Source organism: Folsomia candida, unplaced genomic scaffold (genome assembly GCF_002217175.1).
Source record: "Folsomia candida strain VU population unplaced genomic scaffold, ASM221717v1 Fcan01_Sc006, whole genome shotgun sequence".
In the NCBI taxonomy this organism is placed as follows: domain Eukaryota; kingdom Metazoa; phylum Arthropoda; class Collembola; order Entomobryomorpha; family Isotomidae; genus Folsomia; species Folsomia candida.
Genome location: NW_019091198.1, coordinates 8,152,197 through 8,172,201, shown reverse-complemented (window position 1 = coordinate 8,172,201; position 20,005 = coordinate 8,152,197). Strand labels below are relative to the sequence as shown.

General features: G+C 38.5%; 4 protein-coding genes across 10 annotated transcripts; 2 read left to right on the top strand and 2 right to left on the bottom strand.

Annotated features, from left to right (window-relative positions):
* The first annotated feature begins 402 nt into the window (after positions 1–402).
* On the top strand, positions 403–3,354 carry LOC110850767 (5-hydroxyisourate hydrolase). 3 transcript variants are annotated; one of them, XM_035853025.1, is made up of 4 exons: positions 1,320–2,083; positions 2,182–2,648; positions 2,762–2,892; positions 3,039–3,354. In XM_035853025.1, the coding sequence occupies exons 2-4, from the start codon at positions 2,544–2,546 to the stop codon at positions 3,262–3,264; spliced, it is 462 nt and encodes a 153-aa protein (XP_035708918.1). In that variant the 5' UTR covers positions 1,320–2,083; positions 2,182–2,543; the 3' UTR covers positions 3,265–3,354. The 3 variants fall into 3 exon arrangements, with proteins under 3 accessions (XP_021954006.1, XP_035708918.1, XP_021954007.1); XM_022098314.2 differs by lacking the exons at positions 1,320–2,083; positions 2,182–2,648 and adding an exon at positions 403–677; XM_022098315.2 differs by having other exon boundaries at positions 1,320–2,648.
* On the bottom strand, positions 3,345–8,169 carry LOC110851056 (peroxidase). Its single transcript, XM_022098690.2, has 12 exons — positions 7,676–8,169; positions 6,804–7,603; positions 6,160–6,233; positions 5,859–6,070; positions 5,677–5,799; positions 5,342–5,568; positions 5,040–5,273; positions 4,633–4,955; positions 4,407–4,563; positions 3,845–4,214; positions 3,651–3,759; positions 3,345–3,585 (listed from the first exon to the last, which is right to left on the bottom strand). Exons 1-12 carry the CDS (start codon positions 8,091–8,093, stop codon positions 3,519–3,521), a joined length of 3,114 nt encoding a protein of 1,037 aa, XP_021954382.1. The 5' UTR covers positions 8,094–8,169; the 3' UTR covers positions 3,345–3,518.
* Positions 8,170–8,499: 330 nt separating this feature from the next.
* LOC110850997 (ataxin-3) lies at positions 8,500–10,526 on the bottom strand. 3 transcript variants are annotated; one of them, XM_022098621.2, is made up of 6 exons: positions 10,385–10,526; positions 10,104–10,223; positions 9,834–9,998; positions 9,310–9,446; positions 9,085–9,239; positions 8,500–8,983 (listed from the first exon to the last, which is right to left on the bottom strand). In XM_022098621.2, exons 2-6 carry the CDS (start codon positions 10,173–10,175, stop codon positions 8,691–8,693), a joined length of 822 nt encoding a protein of 273 aa, XP_021954313.1. In that variant the 5' UTR covers positions 10,176–10,223; positions 10,385–10,526; the 3' UTR covers positions 8,500–8,690. The 3 variants fall into 3 exon arrangements, with proteins under 3 accessions (XP_021954313.1, XP_021954314.1, XP_035708784.1); XM_022098622.2 differs by having other exon boundaries at positions 10,324–10,466; XM_035852891.1 differs by lacking the exon at positions 10,385–10,526 and adding an exon at positions 10,288–10,306.
* Positions 10,514–14,389, top strand: LOC110850996 (WW domain-binding protein 4). 3 transcript variants are annotated; one of them, XM_022098619.2, is made up of 8 exons: positions 10,528–10,659; positions 10,759–10,912; positions 11,391–11,971; positions 12,163–12,383; positions 12,469–12,806; positions 12,879–13,013; positions 13,112–13,371; positions 13,466–14,389. In XM_022098619.2, exons 5-8 carry the CDS (start codon positions 12,732–12,734, stop codon positions 13,701–13,703), a joined length of 708 nt encoding a protein of 235 aa, XP_021954311.1. In that variant the 5' UTR covers positions 10,528–10,659; positions 10,759–10,912; positions 11,391–11,971; positions 12,163–12,383; positions 12,469–12,731; the 3' UTR covers positions 13,704–14,389. The 3 variants fall into 3 exon arrangements, with proteins under 3 accessions (XP_021954310.1, XP_021954311.1, XP_021954312.1); XM_022098620.2 differs by lacking the exon at positions 11,391–11,971; XM_022098618.2 differs by lacking the exons at positions 12,879–13,013; positions 13,112–13,371; positions 13,466–14,389 and having other exon boundaries at positions 10,514–10,659; positions 12,469–12,717.
* The last annotated feature ends 5,616 nt before the right edge of the window (positions 14,390–20,005 follow it).

The following is a 20,005-nucleotide window of genomic DNA, read 5'->3' as shown; positions in this document are numbered from 1 at the left end:
TTGCGTGAATTTTTCCATAATTCTTTTAATCATGCGCCATAATTAATTTACATATGTATATGGGCATTTCAATTTCCACTTGATTGCATAGCGTTGCATATGTACATTGCATCTGCTAATTAATCTGCATGGAAAAATGCCATCTGTACATACGTACATAACTGTGTCAAATCCTTGACCTTATCCTAAATACATTGGGGAAACTCCATGATTCAAGAAACACCACTTAAGATGATTGATAATGCACATGTACATTTACCTTGTATACAAGTTTTCTCGTCATCATCACGCTATACATAACATCTCCATATGTACATTACGTTGTGTACTAATCAACTAAGCTAACATTAACCATGTGAATCGCAGAAATCAGTAAAGTTGTTTCCAATGCTAGCTTGAGAGATGATCACTTTGGTTGAATTTACGTTGTCAGTTGTCACTTTCTTGATCACCAAGACTAAATACACAGGCTTTGTGGACACTCGTTCGGCTGTAGCTGTAATATCCAGAAGGACGAGAAGAGCGACGCATCGACAGAAGAAGAAGAAGCCAGCTTGATGAGTGCAAAGGCTCAAGTGCGCAACAGTGATAAAGCAAAAACGAGACTGCAAGTCATCGCGAATCATCTCGCCCTTCAGAATAACAAACATTCCGAGAAGTCCGAGGAAAAACAGCAAGTATGGCATTTTCAATTTTTACCATTTTTTTCACCGAGCTTACAAATAGAATTAAATTTAACTGGCAATGGTATCAAGTTTGTGACGTGTTTGGGGAATGAGTATTGAGGAATGTCGGAGGTATTTTATTTATAAGAACTCAATGGGTGTACACTTTTTTGAGCTAACAAACTCATAAATTATGTCAGAGGCACTACTATTGAATTCATTATTCATTGAGCACCTGTGCTATTATGTGCAATTTGCTAATGACAATAATCAATACATAAAAAGCACATACACTTTTTTATTGACTTGTTACGTCACCTCTTTTGGTCTATGTCAATCCTACTGTCAAATTACCCTTTTGAGTGAGATTTTTTGTTGCTGTTTACGAGCAGTTTAAGTTTAATGATTATATTATTATATGATAGGGTCGGGGTGCATATTTAAATTTGCTAATTTGGTTAGAAGTTTGGATCTTAAAATTGTTATGTATTTCTTCTGGATGATGCGATATACTTATCGTCGTTGAAGCTGCCAAAGGAGCCAAATCCATTTTGTGTCAATTGACATAAAATGGATTTGGCTCTTTTGGCAGCTTCAACGACGTTATATGATGTAAGATGTTGTTGTGTTGAACGATTGTTAGTGGGAACCCTGCATGAGTTCCCCATGGTTTCCATTCCACTAAAACCAATGTACATCCTGAACCCCCACCGGTCAATCAATTCTTCATCAATCATTTTGCTAACACAATACTCTCCCCAAAATAAGCGTGCCATTGACATGCGCCAAACTTTAAGTCAGTCGGACATGGCTATCAACGGATAGACGACAGAGCTTTTTAATAGTCGTAAAAAACTATTTAAAGTAATTTGTGGCGAGTGATAATTTTTTGTTTATTTGACCTTTCACCAATTAGTCTTGTGAACATCAAGTTTCAGTGAGTATGCAAATTGTTCATTTACATATGAGCATATGCATTTCTGCATGTGAGAAGCTCGTAAAAAAATACTACGGTTAAGGTCATCATTATTTCACTGGCATACAAAATACATATTTCAATAAAATGAATACAAAAATGCAACTTGACTGGATGACATAAAATATGCACAAATAATTAGAATTCGATTTCGCATAGGCAGACCGATATACTTATTATGTCCGTAGCTGCGTGCATATATACTTGGCTGAAATTTCGGAAAAGTCATACACAGAGTAAATCAAATTGGAAATTGGACGTAACGAGAGTGTAAATTGTTGAATGGACGTTGGCATTGAGAGGACGAAACGGCCAACAACAAATTATGGACATCCTCCTGCTTAGGCTTGAAAGTTTCAAGTTGAAACTCTTTGACAGCATCATCCATCCAGTGGCAGCAGAAAGGCTGACACGACATTTCCCATCATGCAGAAATCATGAGGTATGCAAATTTCTTGAGAATAGCATTTCAGCCAGTGTGTGGCCTTTTTATGGTGTTTATTTTTGCTGACGCTTTGATTCATTGCAAACTCTCGACAGCCCATTGCCACTTGCTGACAATTCCATGTTAATCGCCTCACAGAATTGCGAACTAACGAGACCTTGTAGTTCTCATTCTGAGGAGTGACGGAAGTATTGCTCTTTCCTCTGGTTTATTACGACTTCAGTGACTCAAGTAAATCATTCTTCGTAATTTTAACTGAGTTTTAAATCCCGAAATGCAAATTTAAACCGTTACGTAAATTGTTTTTTTTAAATTTAATGAACCTTATAACATTCCGGTAAAGTGAAAGTTGTATAAGAGGTCATTAACTCGACCAGTGAAAACAAGTTAGTGGAAAACAAAAACAAAAATAAACGGCCTCAAAATTGGGGAGCTAACTTGGAAAAGGTTTTGCATCATGTTTGCCCCAACGCTAACGTTGGTTAGTGTTTTAGTCCTTCTTTGCGTCAGTCTTGGGCATCTCGCATCCGTAACAGAGCCTGAAACGGATCAACTAAATAAAGTACATATTTATAACATTCTCACTCAAAATACTCGGAAACTTTCATTGTTTGTTCCGTGAAATTTGTGTTAACGGAAATGATGTTTAAGATAAATTGGTTTTCCTCTTGCTAGGAAAACATGGACAATGCGAATCCACTCACCTCCCATATTTTGGACACGTCCAGAGGACGCCCTGCAGCCGGAGTTCTCGTGAAGTTGTTCAAAAGGGGGGCGGACGGGAACTGGGTTTTTATTACGGAGCAGTAAGATTTTAATATTCACAATTCCACAACTTTTGCATGAAGCTTTTGTAGCTAAAAAATGTTAAATTTATCGAAAATCGTAGGAAAATAGCAAGCAATATGAAATTGTTTTGTTGTTGTGCTGACCAATTAACATTATTTTTTAGATCGACCAACAACGATGGACGAATTGGAAACCTAATATCTGGAGCTCAATTTACTCCAGCCATTTACAAGTTGAACTTTGACACAAAATCATATTTTACGAGCAAAGGAGAGAAGACATTTTATCCCTTTATCGACGTTATTTTCGAAATTGAGAAGCCTGAAGAGCACTATCACGTCCCTATTTTGCTTAATGCGTACGGTTTCTCGACATATCGTGGGAGTTAAATCGCTCCTTTAAAAATTATTTGCTCAGAACGAGAAAAAAATGTCAGTTGTTGAAATAAAACATCGAAATGCGTTTGTAATCTTTTTAAACCTGTGCTTCTTTTATTTTTCTATAAAAAATGCAAACATTCGGTCAATCTGCCTAGAGTGAGTGAGTGTTAAATAAAAAGTATTGTTTTAGTACAACAATAGATAAGTAAGTATAAAAGTGGTACTATTGCATAAAATTAATGTTACTACTACGTATGAATATACTAATCTCGCCATGCTCGAAGGTTCAGTCGTGGAATTGCAGGGCTTCCACAGGGAAGCATTGGATTGCTACATATATAGATTTTAATGAATTAAAAGTTAAGGTTATCTCAATGATATAAATGATAACTCACTATCGTCCATTAGGCAGATGGAACGCCAAAGGTTGTATGGATCGAATTTCATCCGTGTTATCACACAAAATCCGGCTCATACTGGTACTTCGAATCTCATGAAGTTGACCTATGCAAATTCAGTTTAATTGAAATCCAGTCATGCTTTACTTCCACAAAGTATTGTATCGTTGTTAATGATGGTTAACTATTACCTTTCGAGAATGAGCTGAATTGTCCACCATTATCATAAAAGTATTGATCTCCACGCTTCGAACGGACAAACTGGTCCCCAATAATGCAGGCGAACGTGGGACCAACAACTGCACCCGGAAGTGGTGTCTCGTGAAGTCCGCCCACGAAGAGGTCAATATCATCCACATTTCCGTAGATTCTTTCCAATTGTGGAATTTTCCGTGGATGGATGATCGGGGAAAGGTCGTCAAAATCTCTGGCTTTTCCAAGTCGACACAAATCTCTATACTCGTTATAACTTGGGAGTCCGTGGTCTCTTCCGCGTTGAATGTTCAATGCGGGGAGATCCATTCCTGGAGAGTTGGCCGTTTCAAAGAGGTGATCTCGTAGCTGAAAAGTATTCTTTTATTAGTGATAGTTCTAACTTACACATATGTATATGCATTAATATTAACATAACCGCTGGGCGTTTAGCTTTTTCGAAATAAATGTATGTAAAATGATTTCATGGAAAGAACAATAAAATAAATAATACATACTTAATATTAACACACTTAATATTATGACGATATGTAAATATACCTCAGTCGTGACAAAGTTATCAAATCGCTGTATCGGTTGAGTAAGAAGACCTTCCGTAAGAAAGTCTAGCACTCCAGGTTCCGGAAGAATGCTGGGATTGTTGAGAAAATCTCGAAGGACGAGTCTCCCGACATTTCCTCCTCCATTGGCCTGCAAGCTAAAAAGTATTGCATTGCAAAATTACATATGTAAATTAACTTTACTTCAATAAAACGCCATCTCTCACTTTAAAGTGCCCTGAACCAGTGAATGTCCCATTCGAAATGCGGCCGTGGTGAATGCGTTTGAAACTCTGGAATCCACGCCACTGTCATATCCCTTGTAGTATCCGTCGTACAGCGGAAGTATTCCAAACGTTTCCATGTAATTTCTCCCAATTATGAGAGGTAACCATTCATTGTACAAAATGTGCTGGTATTCCGCAATTACGATTCGCCTCGTCTCTTGATACAGGGTTTCGTCTTCCCAGTGTGGATTTACCTTCCCAAGCTCAAACGAAATGCGGTTATGTTCACGCAGAAAGATTGTTTGCACGGATGTCAAAGCGATCTGTCAATCAGTTTATATTTTTTAAATCTATTGCCCCGTTTCTGAGTAATATTTTCAATTTCTTGAAATAATTAAGTAGCTCACATTTTCATTAACTCGTTTGTCTCCGGCAATATAACAGTGACCATTTCCTTGAGCTGCCTGGGCGCAGTCTTTCTCCTCTTCTTGTCCACTCTCAGGTAAAAATTCCCGACCTCCGCTTCCACCATCCTGCGAAATTCGGAGACGACCTCCAGAAAATTCTCGAAGAGATTCAGCTGCTTCGAAAGTTGATCCGTAAATCTGGGACGCATCCAACCAGTGAGTTACTTGATTTAACTAGAAAATGCACAACGCAAATTTAAATTAAATAATACACTTGGGACAATAAATATGCAGATACGAACTTGATCCGCATGACCAAAGCTGCAATCTAAACGAGGAGCAGTCATGGACCTCACAAAATTCATGCAAGGCAGGCCTCTGTTGTTAAAATCGTTGGGAGGAATGTCAATGGGGAAACATGCCGGATGGGTCACGTCCGCCTGCATCGAACTACAACACTGAATCCCCGACATATCTGGAAACCTAATTATTGGAACATGACTGAGATCATGGTCTATAAATTGGCCAACTACAAGATCAAAAAACAAATAAAAGGACATCAAGATGTGGTCAAATCTATTGGTGGGATAGAGCATTATTAAGTAGTCGTTAGTATGACGTTTCAAATTTGACTCACATTGCATGAGCATGTGAGAGTATCGCAAGTCGGGAAGATTTGCATCCGGTATGATATTTAGCGTTATGAATCTTGCACTGGGTAGAGCTGTCCCATCTTTTCTGACCCGTGGCGCCCAGATTCCTTTGACCCCATTTACACTTATGAATCAATTACATTCTAAAATTAGTTAAGTTACTAACCATCTGCATAATCGGGTGGTAGCAGTCTGATCAGCGTGGAAGAACTTTGCCCCAATTTTGGAGACTTTGGATTGTTGCATGACCCATCGGCCGTTCTGTACTTGGAAACTCGGTCGCATTTTGGCTTGGTGGGACAAGTCTTCTCCAACACAGTCCCACCAAAGTCATACCCCTGCAAACCGATCCCAGCTTCAGCGTTTGTTAAAAAATATCTGAAAATTCCCGAGTCATTATCATCTCATTCCATTTCGAGACATTGATTAGATAAATGTTGCTAATTCTGACTTTTTTTTGCACTTACGAGTCTTGAATGTAACTGGTGGCTTTTAACGCGAAAAAATTTTCTCGAGCCGCATGAAGCATGGCTTGCGTTGTCTGAAACAAAATACTCATCACTTTCTGGTACTAATACATACAATAAACTACGACAATATGTAATACATGTAAAGTATGAAGCTCATTCTTGATCCGTCATTCAAAAAAACTTTTATAATCAGGCAGCAGCCGCACCTGGTTTAGCAAAATCAGCGTGTCATTTTCCTAATCAACCAAAACCAGAACGATTTCTCCTGTTTTATTATTATCATTCATTACATAGTTTGTCGCGTCTTTGCTAATGACGCATCTTGAAGTGCATACACTCAGTTCGTAGTACGTACCTATTAACCTTGAAACGTGTTTCCTTTGAGATAAACAATAAAACTACCCAAAAATATTTCATTAGCTTCATGAAATGACTACAAGTGTGGGCTCTTTGAAGTCGAAAGTCCATTTTTACGTTTTGCAGCTAATGACTTGTGACTGAGCGTTCGAGAATTTTAAACTGCGAAATACTTTGGCACGAATTCTTGTAAAAGAGGATGACAAAATCATGCATCGATGACATGGACATGCATCGGATGGTTGTTGATTAATTAACAAGTGAGTAAAGAAGAGACCAATAACCTGGAAAAACAGCAAATGTCCATGAGCTGCCGTTCCCTTTTCGACAATAATGTTCAGCTCGAGCAACTGGTTTTCAATGGAGCGATACCTCGCTTGGTACTCGTACCCCTTGGCGGCGGCTGTTTGGAGCGAGCTGTGGCTGATGTCGGGAACTGGGACTGTGTCAGTGGGGTAAGGGCTGAAGTGACGCCCAGCGTTGGGAGAGGTCAAGGGATAGCTTCCGTCGCAACACATCCCCTTTTCCTGCTTCCTCGGCTGGAAACAACAACGCTCCTTCGAACCCAAGTAGTCACTAGAGTAGGAGGCACAGTGGACAAAGATGTGACACTTTTCCACAACCTCGCAAAGCACGATGGTGATGGCATCTTCGGAAATGTCGATTTCAGGTATGACACCGCCGCCGCCGGAACCTCCATCCCCTCCTCCAGGTCTGTGTCCACCTCCCCCGCCTCCTACCCCTGGCCTAACCCCACCCCCTGCTCCTGGCCTAATTCCACCCCCTGCACCCGGTCTAATTCCACCCCCTGCGCCTGGTCTAATTCCACCACCTGGTTTGATTCCGATTCCACCACCCCCACCGCCTCCACCGCCCCCACTCGGTTTGTGCCCACCACTGCCCGGCTTGATTCCACCTTCACCACCGCCCCCAGGTAGGACATGATTGGGGACATAGCTTGAACCGTAGTTTGGCTTTTTTGGAGGAGAATGTCCACCGCCGCTACCTCCAACTGGATTATAACTTATTGGCCCACCTCCTCCATATTTGTTGACGGAAGGGTTGTAATGATGGTTTGGGGTTCCTGCAAAAAAAACATTCAATAATTCAAAAACTGTGCACATAATTAAGGCATGAAACAGGTTATCAACAGTACCTTTCTTATGGCCGTAACCCCAACCACCACCACCACTGTCACCCCCACCGTACGATCCCTCATATGAAAATGACCCACCTCCATCGTACTCCCCCCAAGAACCGCCCCCACCACCGCCATATCGTTTACGATAATTTCGACTTCCACTGTCGAAATTAATCTGCTGTTGAAACATGCCGGTCGTTGGATTGGTGACGGTGCCATTGTCAAAGACTTGCACCTCGTCACTTTTATGAACATGGGGTTGAGTTAGGAGGCTGGTCGTGGGGGGCAATTTCTGATAAATATTTTTATTTTCTATTGAAATGTTGAAATGGTCACTCTCCAGACTACTCGTTTTATGGACACACTCGCTACTTAACACCATCGCCGCAAGGGTTATGCGAAAAGTAGAACTGGCCAATTTTACAATTGTCATTTTAAGACTTAGAGAACAAGACTTTGAGAAATCAAAGAACTTTTAAACGGAAAGCCAGCATCTTTCTTGGGCAGGAGCAGATAACCAACTAAAATCGCATGATCATTCACAACCAATTAAGTATATGGGCATTGTTCCTTCCATGATGGGACTTCCATGATTTTCAGTACTGTGCATGTCTGTCGTAGAAGTAGAATCAACGAACCGTCACGTTTTTCTCTACGGTTGATTGGCTCCAATGTCGTTGCGACTTTATGTTTAATAAGCAATACTTTGAACTCCAGCCAGCATAGAACAGCTAGAGACAGTTATTCCTCCTCCTCCTCAGCAGCATGTCAAGTGTATGCGTAATTCAAGAATCAACCCCAAAAAATGAAATGAAAGTGTGAATAACTGCGCAAAGAGATTAATGGATTGAGCTCCTGTTATTTTTATTGTCCGAATAAAGATTTTACATTACCCTTCATATTACGGAATATACTGAAAGTTTGTATACAAAAACGGTAAACAAAATAGTCTTTACGGAAATAGTCTTGCTATATAGACATAAACCTTTTATAAGGCATTGGATGGTTTAGTTTGTGACTCGAGTAGTTTTTATTTGATAGAAGAATTAGGAGAATCACCGGATGATGCAGCTGCAGAAGATTTATTGAAGCGTTGAAGAAATTGTTCCCTCTGTTTGCGAATGTCTTCTGTAGAATTTTTTGGTTCTGCTGGCCCACCTCCCGGAAGTTCGAGCACCTCAGAGCGTGTAGAGCCAAGTCGATGTCCAGGAGTTTCCATCAATTCATCAATATACTTCCCATCTTGGTCTCGGCGTAAGGACTTGAATGCACTCTCAGCGTCACATTCTGGTAATTCACCAAACACCGTGAAAATTATGTAGCCTGAAAGTAGCATAAAGTTAGTAAATCTTGGTTATGTTTTGTTTTATTCTAATAACTCTTGAACAAAATTGAAGGATGATGTTTGTCATTAATGTGCATACCTTCTGCTTGCATAGTTTGAAGATAAATGGCGAGATAAGTGTCAGTCAATAATTCAGGTCGTTTTAGCATGGAGTTAACATTGACCCATTGCGGACCAAGGCGTCGAATGGCCAGCCAATGATCATCCATGTGACAAATAAAGAGCCGTTCCTGCCTGGAAAGATAATTAATTTAGTTATTAGTCCTTGGAAGCGAATTTGTGTATATTGTTTTATTATATTCACGTCGGATCTTTTCTCGCACAAACTGCACGCACATCATCAGATTTCCAGTTGATCATGTCCAAGTTAACATTCTTCAAGGCTTGTGTCAAAACTTGAATGCTGAAATAACCAGAGTCATCATAGTTTGAGGACGGTTTCTGCAAGTTAATAAAAATATTACATATTACTTAACGCTTTCCCTCAAGGAAGGTGCTACCCTCTTATAACAGGAATATGCTAAATGCTGTAGTAAAAGGCGATTTATTTTATTTTTTTGCAAAATGATGTTTGTGTACTGCGTGGGATAAATACTCCCCATAACCTTCTGTATTTTCTAAGTAATTGGTGTACACAAACATCATTTTGAATCTAAACATTAAAAAGGCGCACTTTGGCCTCAAAAAACCTTGCCTCTCCTTATCAAAAATTACGTTGCTGGTCCTCCGTCACTTACTGCAGGAGTGGAAGGAGAAAAAGGGCAGCGGCCTCCAAATCTTAAAACATACCTTGACAAGTACTCTTAAACAAAATTCCACTTTACTTACACGCATAAATTCCTGGTATTCCTTGGTTTTTGTTCCAAATTCTGCCATTCGTTTCCGCTCTTCTTCATCCAACGTTTGAGCAATAGTGGACAAATCGACGGCGTCAAACATTTGAGATTGCAATGCATTATTGAGACAATGTTGTCCGCACAGACGGCCTTCTTGCTATTATTAAACACGACAATAGTTAAATTACATGTTTCGACTAATTGTGAAATTATCAGGCACTATAATAATTTTATATAATTAAAAACAAAAGGAGTTTCGTACCTTTTCAAAAAATATTTTGTCAATCGCCTTATCCAAATTGGACTTCTGCTTTCTTCCCAGAGATTGACTCATTTTTCTGCTCTAGAAGGCACCTGGTTTCACTGGTTCTTAACTCCTCTCCTGTTTCAAAAAATTTAGACAAACGACAAATTGTAAGTATTTAATTTGTATTGCAATACTTAACTTGTCAAATCTATCAATAGCTAGTCGTATAATTTACTTCGGTTCAAAAGGCAGCAAGTTTAATGACTTAAATTGTGTTAATTAACCAATTTCCTTACTCTGTACTCGAATTTTGATGTCAATGTTCCTCCGAAAAGGACAAATTGACCAGAAAGTGGTCAAAAAAGCAGCAGAATGTACTAGACTGAAGAGGCCGATTGAATAAAAATGTGGATTTTTGAAAAGGGTGGACAAGTGAGACACGGGAACCACCGCCAACCTCTTCAGTCGGGTTTTTCTTACTTTCTGCTGCCGAACGACGACCACCTCGCCTCCGACTGGTGTCCTTTTTCCTAGGACCCCACCCACAGAAATCGTCCCCACTCCGGACAAGGTATCTCTTGGTCTCCATCTGATTGTTTTCCACTAAAATTAGTATGTCAGATTTGGTTTGAGTTGGATTAGTTGATTTAATGCGACGATTTTTTTTCAGGTTCTCCCGAAAAATTAACGTCTTTCAAAAAACTCAATTATTTTGTAAAGGTACAAACTCAATCGAAAGTATACATTCCTTTCTGCCCTCCTCTTGCGTGCTGACCGTCTTTCTGGCCTTGTAATAACCGGAACGATTTGTTTTTTGGCAACAGGTAAATGCATAAATAATGAATAATATATAACCTAGAAGTTTAAATTTATTGATTAGTAGAAGGTTTTGTTAGAGCTAATTTCATTCATGAATAGTTATTAGTTGTAAAATGAGAGAATTGTTTGTGGTAAACTTAAGATAACTTAGCGTTGTGTTTGTGTTGATAACTTCAAATGACTAGTATGATTAGTTAATATTTAGCATAATGTATTTAGCCGTAGTAATGACAAACTGATTTTGCATTTGGGTGTTATCTGCTGAATTTTGAAACGTTTAAAGAGTGTGTATGTACTGGGAGGAGTGTCCTGTTGATATTTCTTTATAACTGTTGAATGTACTATAGTTGTCTACCTGTTGTGTTTTCCTGCATTTCATTTTATTATTTGCGTTATCGTCCTTTCGTTGTTAACTTGAGCGTAACCGTTGCAACCATTTTTTGCTACCGTGAACTCTATGTGTGTCCTATATTTTCTGTGCAGAGTAACCTACTCGTCCGGAAAATATTGGGGTATTTTTACCCCCCACTCAATGAATAACGGAAAGAATAGTCTGGCCAGAAATCGATGGAGTTTACTGCAAGCAGCAATTATAAAGAAACGCATTCCGGAACCTAAAGACAATCCAGCATCGAAACGAATTTTTGAAAAATTCTCTGGTATCATCGACTGGACAGCGGATAGGGACACTGGGAAAATCTCGGTGGAAGTTAAGGTCGACAAAAACGACAATAATAGAATTGCAACATATCAAGCTTCCAACAAATTATCATCTTCCACAACAACGACCATAAACAATAGCAACAATATCAACACCAACTCTTCCTCCAAGCAAACCTCTCTCTTTTTACTAACCGTTTTTCGAAACAGTCAGTGCAGCACTTTAGATATCGGAGATCTTCGTGGGTATGATAAAACTGGGCGGATCTGCATTTGGCCAGCAGAACAAGTTTTAGCTTATTGGTGCTTGAAGAACTCGAATCGATTCGAAGGAAAAGTTGTGATTGAAATTGGAGGCGGATTTCATTGCTTGGCAGGGGTGGCTATTGCTAAATACATTCAAGGTATCATTTCTTGTCTTTCGAGTTTCTTTCTTCCTTCGTACGTCGATTATGCTTTTTGTCGAACAGGCTTAACAGCACTCCACTCCCAGTTACATTTTAAATAGTGTATCAGTTTATTACTGAAATAAGTGCTACTTGATAATTTAATTGACAATTATCAGTACTAACATATTTTGTATATTCATGTACAGCTAAAGAAGTCGTTTTGACGGACGGAGATCCTAGCAACGTTGAACAAATTTGGAAGGGTGTTCGCCACAACGTATTCACAACCAAGTTAGTGTCGGCGAATCTTTTGAATTGGGACGGATACGTGCCATCAAATTTAGACGGACGATTCGACCAGGTCATTGCAGCAGACGTTGTGTATGATTCTGGAATATTCGATTCACTCATTAAGACAGTTTCAAAGGTATCCAACGTACTAAAGTATAATACTTAATTACTTTCACTTGAGGAAATGACGAACCTATATAACTATATATTTTCTATTCTAGTTGTTGAAGGTTGGAGGAGAATTTATTCTGTTTAATCCAACTCGAGTTGAAAAGCTTGTTGATCTAATTGAAACAGCGAGGCGGAGTAGGTTGTTTCAGGATATACAAGTTTCGGAAGATTTTGACAATCATTTGACATCAGTCGTTGAAGTGCTGAAGAAGTCAGACTCCAGTTTCAACAGGGATTGGCACTATCCCTATCAAGTTATATTTTACAAGTAAAGAATACGAGATTAATTTAATTAATCTCAGCCTGCTCAACAATGGCAGACTATTGGAAGAGTATCGATAAAAAGTACTGCGATGTGTGTAAGTGTTGGCTCACCGACAACAAATCGGTAAGTATGATAACTTTGCGAATTGGTTGCCTAAAATAATCATGAACTAAATATTCTTATTATGAATTATAGAGCATAGCATTCCATGAAAATGGGAATCGACACAAAATGAACATCCAAAATCGCCTACGGGAGATTCAAAAAAAGAACAAAAATGAAATGAAAGTAGAGAAAAAGTTTGCAAAAGATATGAAAAAATTAGAGAAGGTGATAATTTACAGTTACTAATTTTTGTTATTATTACCAACTAAATTAATGTGAAATGTTTGGAAATCAATTATATATATGAATCCTTTCACTGACAGGCTGCGCTTGCTGCATCCCAAAAAGATATGGAAGATAATCCGGACATTTCAATGAAAATTCAAACATATGTCAACATGATGAAAGAAAGTGAGGACCCAGAACCAGAGGAAGGTCCCTCCACATCAAAGAAATCTCTTGAACCTACAATTTTACATCGCAGCGAAAAACAACAAAAGGCTGACGACGCTGCACTTGCCGATATGAATAAAATTGCAAAGGGCTACCATCGACTGGGGGGCTGGGAAGCAAGGAAACCTGGGTAATCCATAATAGCTATGAAATACATATTTCAATTTAAGCAATCATACTTTATACATATATACTAACGTTATGTGTGCTGACTTATTTTACAGTGCAATTGGCAATAATTTTCTCGAACTTCCAACAAAAAGTACAGCTTCTCCTGGTGCTTCACTTCATAAAACTGCAAAGCGTCAGGAAGAACAGCCAGTCAAATTTGGAGAGAAGACGGCAGGATCTCTTGAATCTTCGTCGTCACTTGTAAAATCTGAACCTGTCTCTGAGGTAGCTTTTAAGAAACGTAAACTCAACAAAGGCAGCGCTCGTCGACGAGATAATGAAGACGATTAACTTATAGTCGAATTCGATTGTAAAATTTACTCGAGGATAAGACCAACAATGTATACTATATATATTTACATATACGTTCATTAATGTATGAAATCTAAATTCTGTGTTAAAATCAAAATTTGAGAGTTTAAAAATTATTGTCTTCGAAGTTTCTTTCTATTACCTGTTTGTACTGTAAAGTTGGATTAATTGGTTTATTCTGCAATTGTATAGTTATAAGATGTAATTTTAACGGTAATTAAATTAAATAGCAGGAAACAAAGTTACCTGGCAGAGAGATTACTCATAACAGCGTCGTTAGAATAGAAGTTTAGATATTGACAATTACTTATTACAAAACTTTGTGACCAATCACTCACATCAACTCTTCTGCTAACCAAATCTCAATAGATCTTGTAGTACATATTTTTGTATAACACTTATCTCGTGTCGTTACGAGCAATGCAACGTTAGGGTTTATAGCAGTTTGTCCTGTTTGAGATTTCGGCTCAATGTTTTACTCGTATAGTATAAAGTTCACTAGACACTAGAAAATGTTTTACGAGATGGGAAAAATTTTAAAACTGTTGTGTGACAAATGTTTGGTTAAGTTCAAATCTACCAAATGCAAGTCAGGGTGCCACTGCAGTAGTTGTTCAGATTAAAAGACGTTAAAAATAAATAATAAATCATTTACAAATGGCAAACAACTAGTATGAAATATTTTATTCAAAAAATTTTGTTTCGGACATTTATTTTGAAAATATACATATTATCTCAGTCTGAAATTGTTTGCAAAATTATGAGATTTATGTATTACATGTCCTGTTGATTGAATCATGCACATCGATTAACTCGAAAACACAAAGTAAAATACAGTTTCCTACGTTTAGCAGGTAGTAGTTGACATCTGATGATGTCAGATAAATATTGATAAATAAATATATGTCTACATGTTATCAGTCAGTGCATAGTTCCCCTTCTCTTTTGGCGTTGAAATTAGCTTTCGCCCCGTGTTGTGCCACCAGTTCCTTCCTTCCGTTTTTCTCAGTCAGCCATCACTCTCTCTGCCAAGCGATGTCATTTACCCATTTCTCTCTCCTGGCCATTTGCAAATTACAACGCATCGTCCCGTAAAATCCGTTAGCGTGATGTGATGTGACCAGTAAAAGTGGAATCTAGCCCCAATACATGCATAATTGGCAGCCCGTGCTCATTATTCCATGTTGTGCGTAGCCAAACGGCAGAGTTTAGGATAATTTATTATGAAAAAGTGAGCTTTGATATGACGAGAGTGAAGCATTATTATGTCGAAAAGATTTTCATAATAATGGTCCCCGTCTCGATTTCCAGGAATCCATCATCTCGTAAAATCTCCGCTGTAATAATGTCTTATCAAAGAGAATATTAACTATTTTTTTGTTAGCGCATATTCCTGTAATATTCCAAGGATTTTTTTATCAAATCCAAGCAAAACATGGAACACTAATTGTGAAGGTTTCACAAAATGTTTCTAAGAAGGATATTAAATTTCCACGTTTGCATGTAGTTTGATCTCTAACAAGGCTATTAACTAAATGTCTCAATTTTTCAGAGGATGAAAAATGTATGCAAGACTCGGAAAAAGGGAGGAAGGGGGTTGAATGCTTTTATCCTGGAAATAATTTAATCCCCAATTATGAGTGGGATATGCTGGGACCAAGATTTCTTGGACGAATGAGACCAGGCTTTCTCTCTCCCATCTATACCTACGTATTAGTCATGGGTAGTTAGTTGCACACTTGTGGCTCTCCGTTTTTAGCAGCAGAGGAGGGTGTGAGAAAGTTGGGAATGTATGTACGAGGAAGCGAAATACAAGAAGCTTATTGTTAGCGGAATTACTTCGTTGCTGCCGAGTTTTTGGTGGAGTGAAAGTAAGTTGTTAGACGGGGGAAGAAGAAGAAGAAGAAGAGTACATAATGCCGTCAAGTCAAGTAATAAGTATATTGGAAGACATCATCATTGCCACTATGTACCAACTACTTTTTTGAGCCTTAAGCAGCTCGTCGTCGTCGTCCTCGACTGACAAGGAATCAGAGAACAAGTTTCTGTGAAGGGGTAAACATACCTCCCAATAAGTCTACCTACGACGTACGTATGTATGTACTTGTGAACTGTTCAACACTCAAATATCGATTACGGACTCTTGGCATCGAGACGTCCATCCGATGATATGTGGCTCTCAAGAGTGGGCTGATGCTTTAGCCCATGATTTAGATACGACGATCGAGTGAAGAATTTTTTTCGGTGTAACTCATTTTTAGGAAAGTGCATGTTCATGAACAAGTAGCAGAATATATAGGTCCGAGTAAAAAAACTAGTACCTACGTAGCAGTCTCACATTGTTACTTACTTATACAAAAGGCATGAAAATACTGGGGGAAATTCTGTTCTTAATAAACTAACGTAAATTGCATGATTGGGACTTCTTGAAAGAGTGGATGTGATTTTTGCCAAAGTCTCCATCCATCCATCCATCTTACCTTGGTTATCTTGCCAGCATCTTATCTCATGTATAGAAATATCTTACCTGGAAAGAAGTATAAGGGCGCACGGGAAGTAAAAGTCATCATGAATCATATCAGCATCCTAGCTGCCAACCAAGTGCTTCGTCTCATCCACTCCACTCGACAGTTTCTCGATAAAACAAGTTTCAGACGAAGGACCAAAATTTGAACTTGTTTAATTGTGCTATATGTACTTGTTTGCCAAACCGATTCTGATTCCTTCAACCTTGAGCGATACGATGATACGATGCTTCCCAGAATGAGAATTTCAAGCCTACCGAGAACTTTCTTCATCTCATCCCCAAGCTCGATTCAATTGCCTTTTATCATATTCACAAAAGGTTGGCAGCTATGGTAAGCAAGCAAGGAAAGCAATTGAACTTGTAGCTGCGTATTATTCATTGAATCTCAGGCAGTTCCACGAATTCGTCAAGGCTTTGCCTACCACGATCATCAAGCAAATATGTAACGCTGTGCGAATTTACTTTCTTCGAGTTTAGACCAATAAATGCCTAAAATTATGGAACCTTATCCGCTTCCACCGTATTCACGAATTCGTCTATAAATCTACTTATTTATATTTCACAATCCTGTTGAGTAAGCCGCATTGTTGATTTCATTTTCGGGAGCGTTTGATGTTGTTTGCTGACAGGATTTAAACAAAATTTGCGAAATATTATATCCCGCAGACTTATTTGAGATGTGGTCAGGCGGATGAAGGATAACTCGACCCTTTTTAATGGACAGACAGGCATGAAATGTTTGACAGAAAAGGGAACACGACCGACTGATTACGTTAATTCATCCATCTCATCCACCACTTTTAATGTAGGTGGATATACATGGTTATTAGTTTTAGTACTCGATGAAATAGCTCGTGCATAATAATTTTAATTCCTCTCTAGGTTGGACATTTACTACAAAGAATCACACATTTACAGCAGAATGTCAATTAAAATATTTTAAAAATCAATCATCTCTTGTCAGATTTATTAAATATCTTTTGTTTTTCTATAATATAATAACTTATCGTTAGATTGGTAAAAAATATTGATTGTGAAATGGCGAATTAGGGTTCAAAGTTCAAACTGTTACACTGGAAGTAATAAACAACATCATGGCGTCCACCGTTGCAGCAGTCACCTCGGCGATTTCGAGTGCGTGTCCTCAAGAATAGATTGTTTTTCAAGACTTTTTACTGCTAAACTTTATGCGTGGTAGATCTTTCCAGACGTTATTGGACTACTTAAGTTGGTTGTACTTTATGAAGGACCGATCAAATTACAGATCTTATACCTACTTGAAGCAAATAACACAAATTTTCGTCCTGTCCTTAATCATGTATTATCTTACCAGCAAGAAGAAAGACCTTGTTGAGAACAATGAAGCAATAATAATAGTTATATTATTAACTGTTTATTTGATCCCATTTCTATATAGGACAAAGTTCCTGGATAAACGCGATATTTTTTCCATTTCTCCCAAATAAGTTGCTTTTGTATTGTTGAGAAGAAACTAAATTATAAGTACAAAGAAATCACGTCCAAATTGTTTTTCCATGTTTCCTGCTTGTCAAAGTGAGGAAGTAAATTGCTGGGTCTCACGTAGACGATAGAATCTCTGTCGGTTTCCTATATATTCACAAAAGGGAAATGAATAATATATTATTTTCACGTCCACAATATTCTCCAGCATCATAATAATACCGCCGAGATGCATTGCTTATGATAAAAGGCAAAATTTGATTATTTGGTTTGGATTCCTTTTAAAAGTTGGGAGAAAGTCCCAGGATTCTGTTTTCATTGAAAAAATGCTACACAGACTGGTGATTAAGAGAGGTCTATGTTTTCACATACTTATTTCCTATATATGAAAAAGATTTGGTTGTCGATAAGGAAAATTCGGAAATATCACATCATTTTGCTCCATACAAGAGTAACTACCACGTCACCTTTTCAATTCTTCATTGTGCATTTGGCAGTTTTGTGATTTCATCTTGTAAAATAATTTTATATATTTCCAGCCCACGCTTCATCAAATCAGTTTCAGACTCTTTTGCAAATTTTTAATAACAATTTCCCCCTTCCTCCTTCTTAAATAGTTAGTTCCTTGTCTACCAGAAAGGAAAAGTGCATGAAAGTAACAAATCTGCTGAGTAAGTGAAAAACAGATCAGAGAAACTCAAAGGGAAAGTGGAGCATTTTTGTCAAACAGTATTCCAAAACTTATGAAGATTACTTCTTCCCGATATGCGAACCTTCTACGACGAGTTTCTCATTCATTTTCTGTATTACACAAGCCCATACTGTTGAGAGATATGGTTTCCTTCATCCCCTATTTCTTGCTGCTGGTGCTGCGGTGTCCACTTTCTCAGAATCTGGTTAATTTGCTTTCCTTGATCTACTTTGAACCTGTTTACCTGGAAGAAATCAAAAGGAGAGAAGAGTAAGTAAACCATTAATGGAATATTCACGAATAACATTCTGCTTAAGTCTTCTGTTGTGGAGTAACTTCTTGTCGGAAAGTTGCTTTAAAGTTTCCATTGAGCGAGTACAAGCATTTACCCGTTTTATAATGACCACCTTTAACGTCACCTCATTTCCTTCCACGTGTCGCGACAATGACGATAATCACCAAAAATAACCCAATTACAACGGCATAGGTTTCTCCCAAATTTGTACGTATGTGGTGAGCTGATTGTGGTTTTTTAACCTCACTCATTCACTCATCTTATTAGATTTGGCACCCCAAGGACGGAAAAGTATGGGCTATACACACATAAAACTAATTTTGTAAAAGTGGGCTTACTCTTGGAATGAGCTGCGTATATCAACAAAACGATTACTTTTTTAGTGTACCGAATTACTTGGAATTGGCCCTTGTCCTTACTTACGCCCACCCACCACTACAGAAGTAAATGAGTTGATAGCAACAGGAAAAAAGCTGCTTTCCTCCTCTCTTGTTAACCAGGAGCATCTTTTATCCTTCCTTCTCAATTGTGCTCCATTCCACTGGACGAAAATAGCAGTGGGGAAATAACTGGATTCTTGGACGTTTGATTCGGAAAAGATGAAGTCGCAAACAAGAGGCGAATGCGATTCAGCCATCAGCAGCCCCACTCGACGTGCTCTTCATCAAGGAAAGCATTGTGTGTTTTCCATGCCGTTTTCTTCGAGCACCACCACATCAACCAAGCAAGAAGTAAGTTGCTCTCTCATCATCTCAAATCTCAACAGACAACCAACCACCACGAGTCCAACTCCCTGAGGAGAAAGGAGAAGAAAACTCTCGTCGTCGTCTTTTGTGAATCTTTGAGATTGGAAACCCAACGACGAGAGGAGGACGACTCGTTCTTCGTCTTCTTCTTCTCAAATCGGGTCTTGATTTTGATGGTTGATTAACTCTGAAAACTCGGAGGGGAGCAAGTTCACTCCACCAACTATTATTTCAAACAATGCAACAGCACCACATCATCGGAAGAAGACCCATTGACACCTATTACTCTTAAACGACTCGAACAGTTTGAAAGTGCAAATATTCACACCGCGCAATTCTGAAGGACATCGCGTCAGACGGGTCGTCGTCGTTTTCAAATACTTTTGAATGTATTTAATTATTTTCCCAGTCAATTCTACTTCGCTTCCCACTAATTTCAGATGCTGGTGTTAATCAGTCAAATTATTGGCAACACCGTGTTCATTGCACTAGCAGAAAAAAATGTTGAGATATTAGACCTGAAGTATGGCAAACGCAATTTGCACTCTTTCCAACATAATG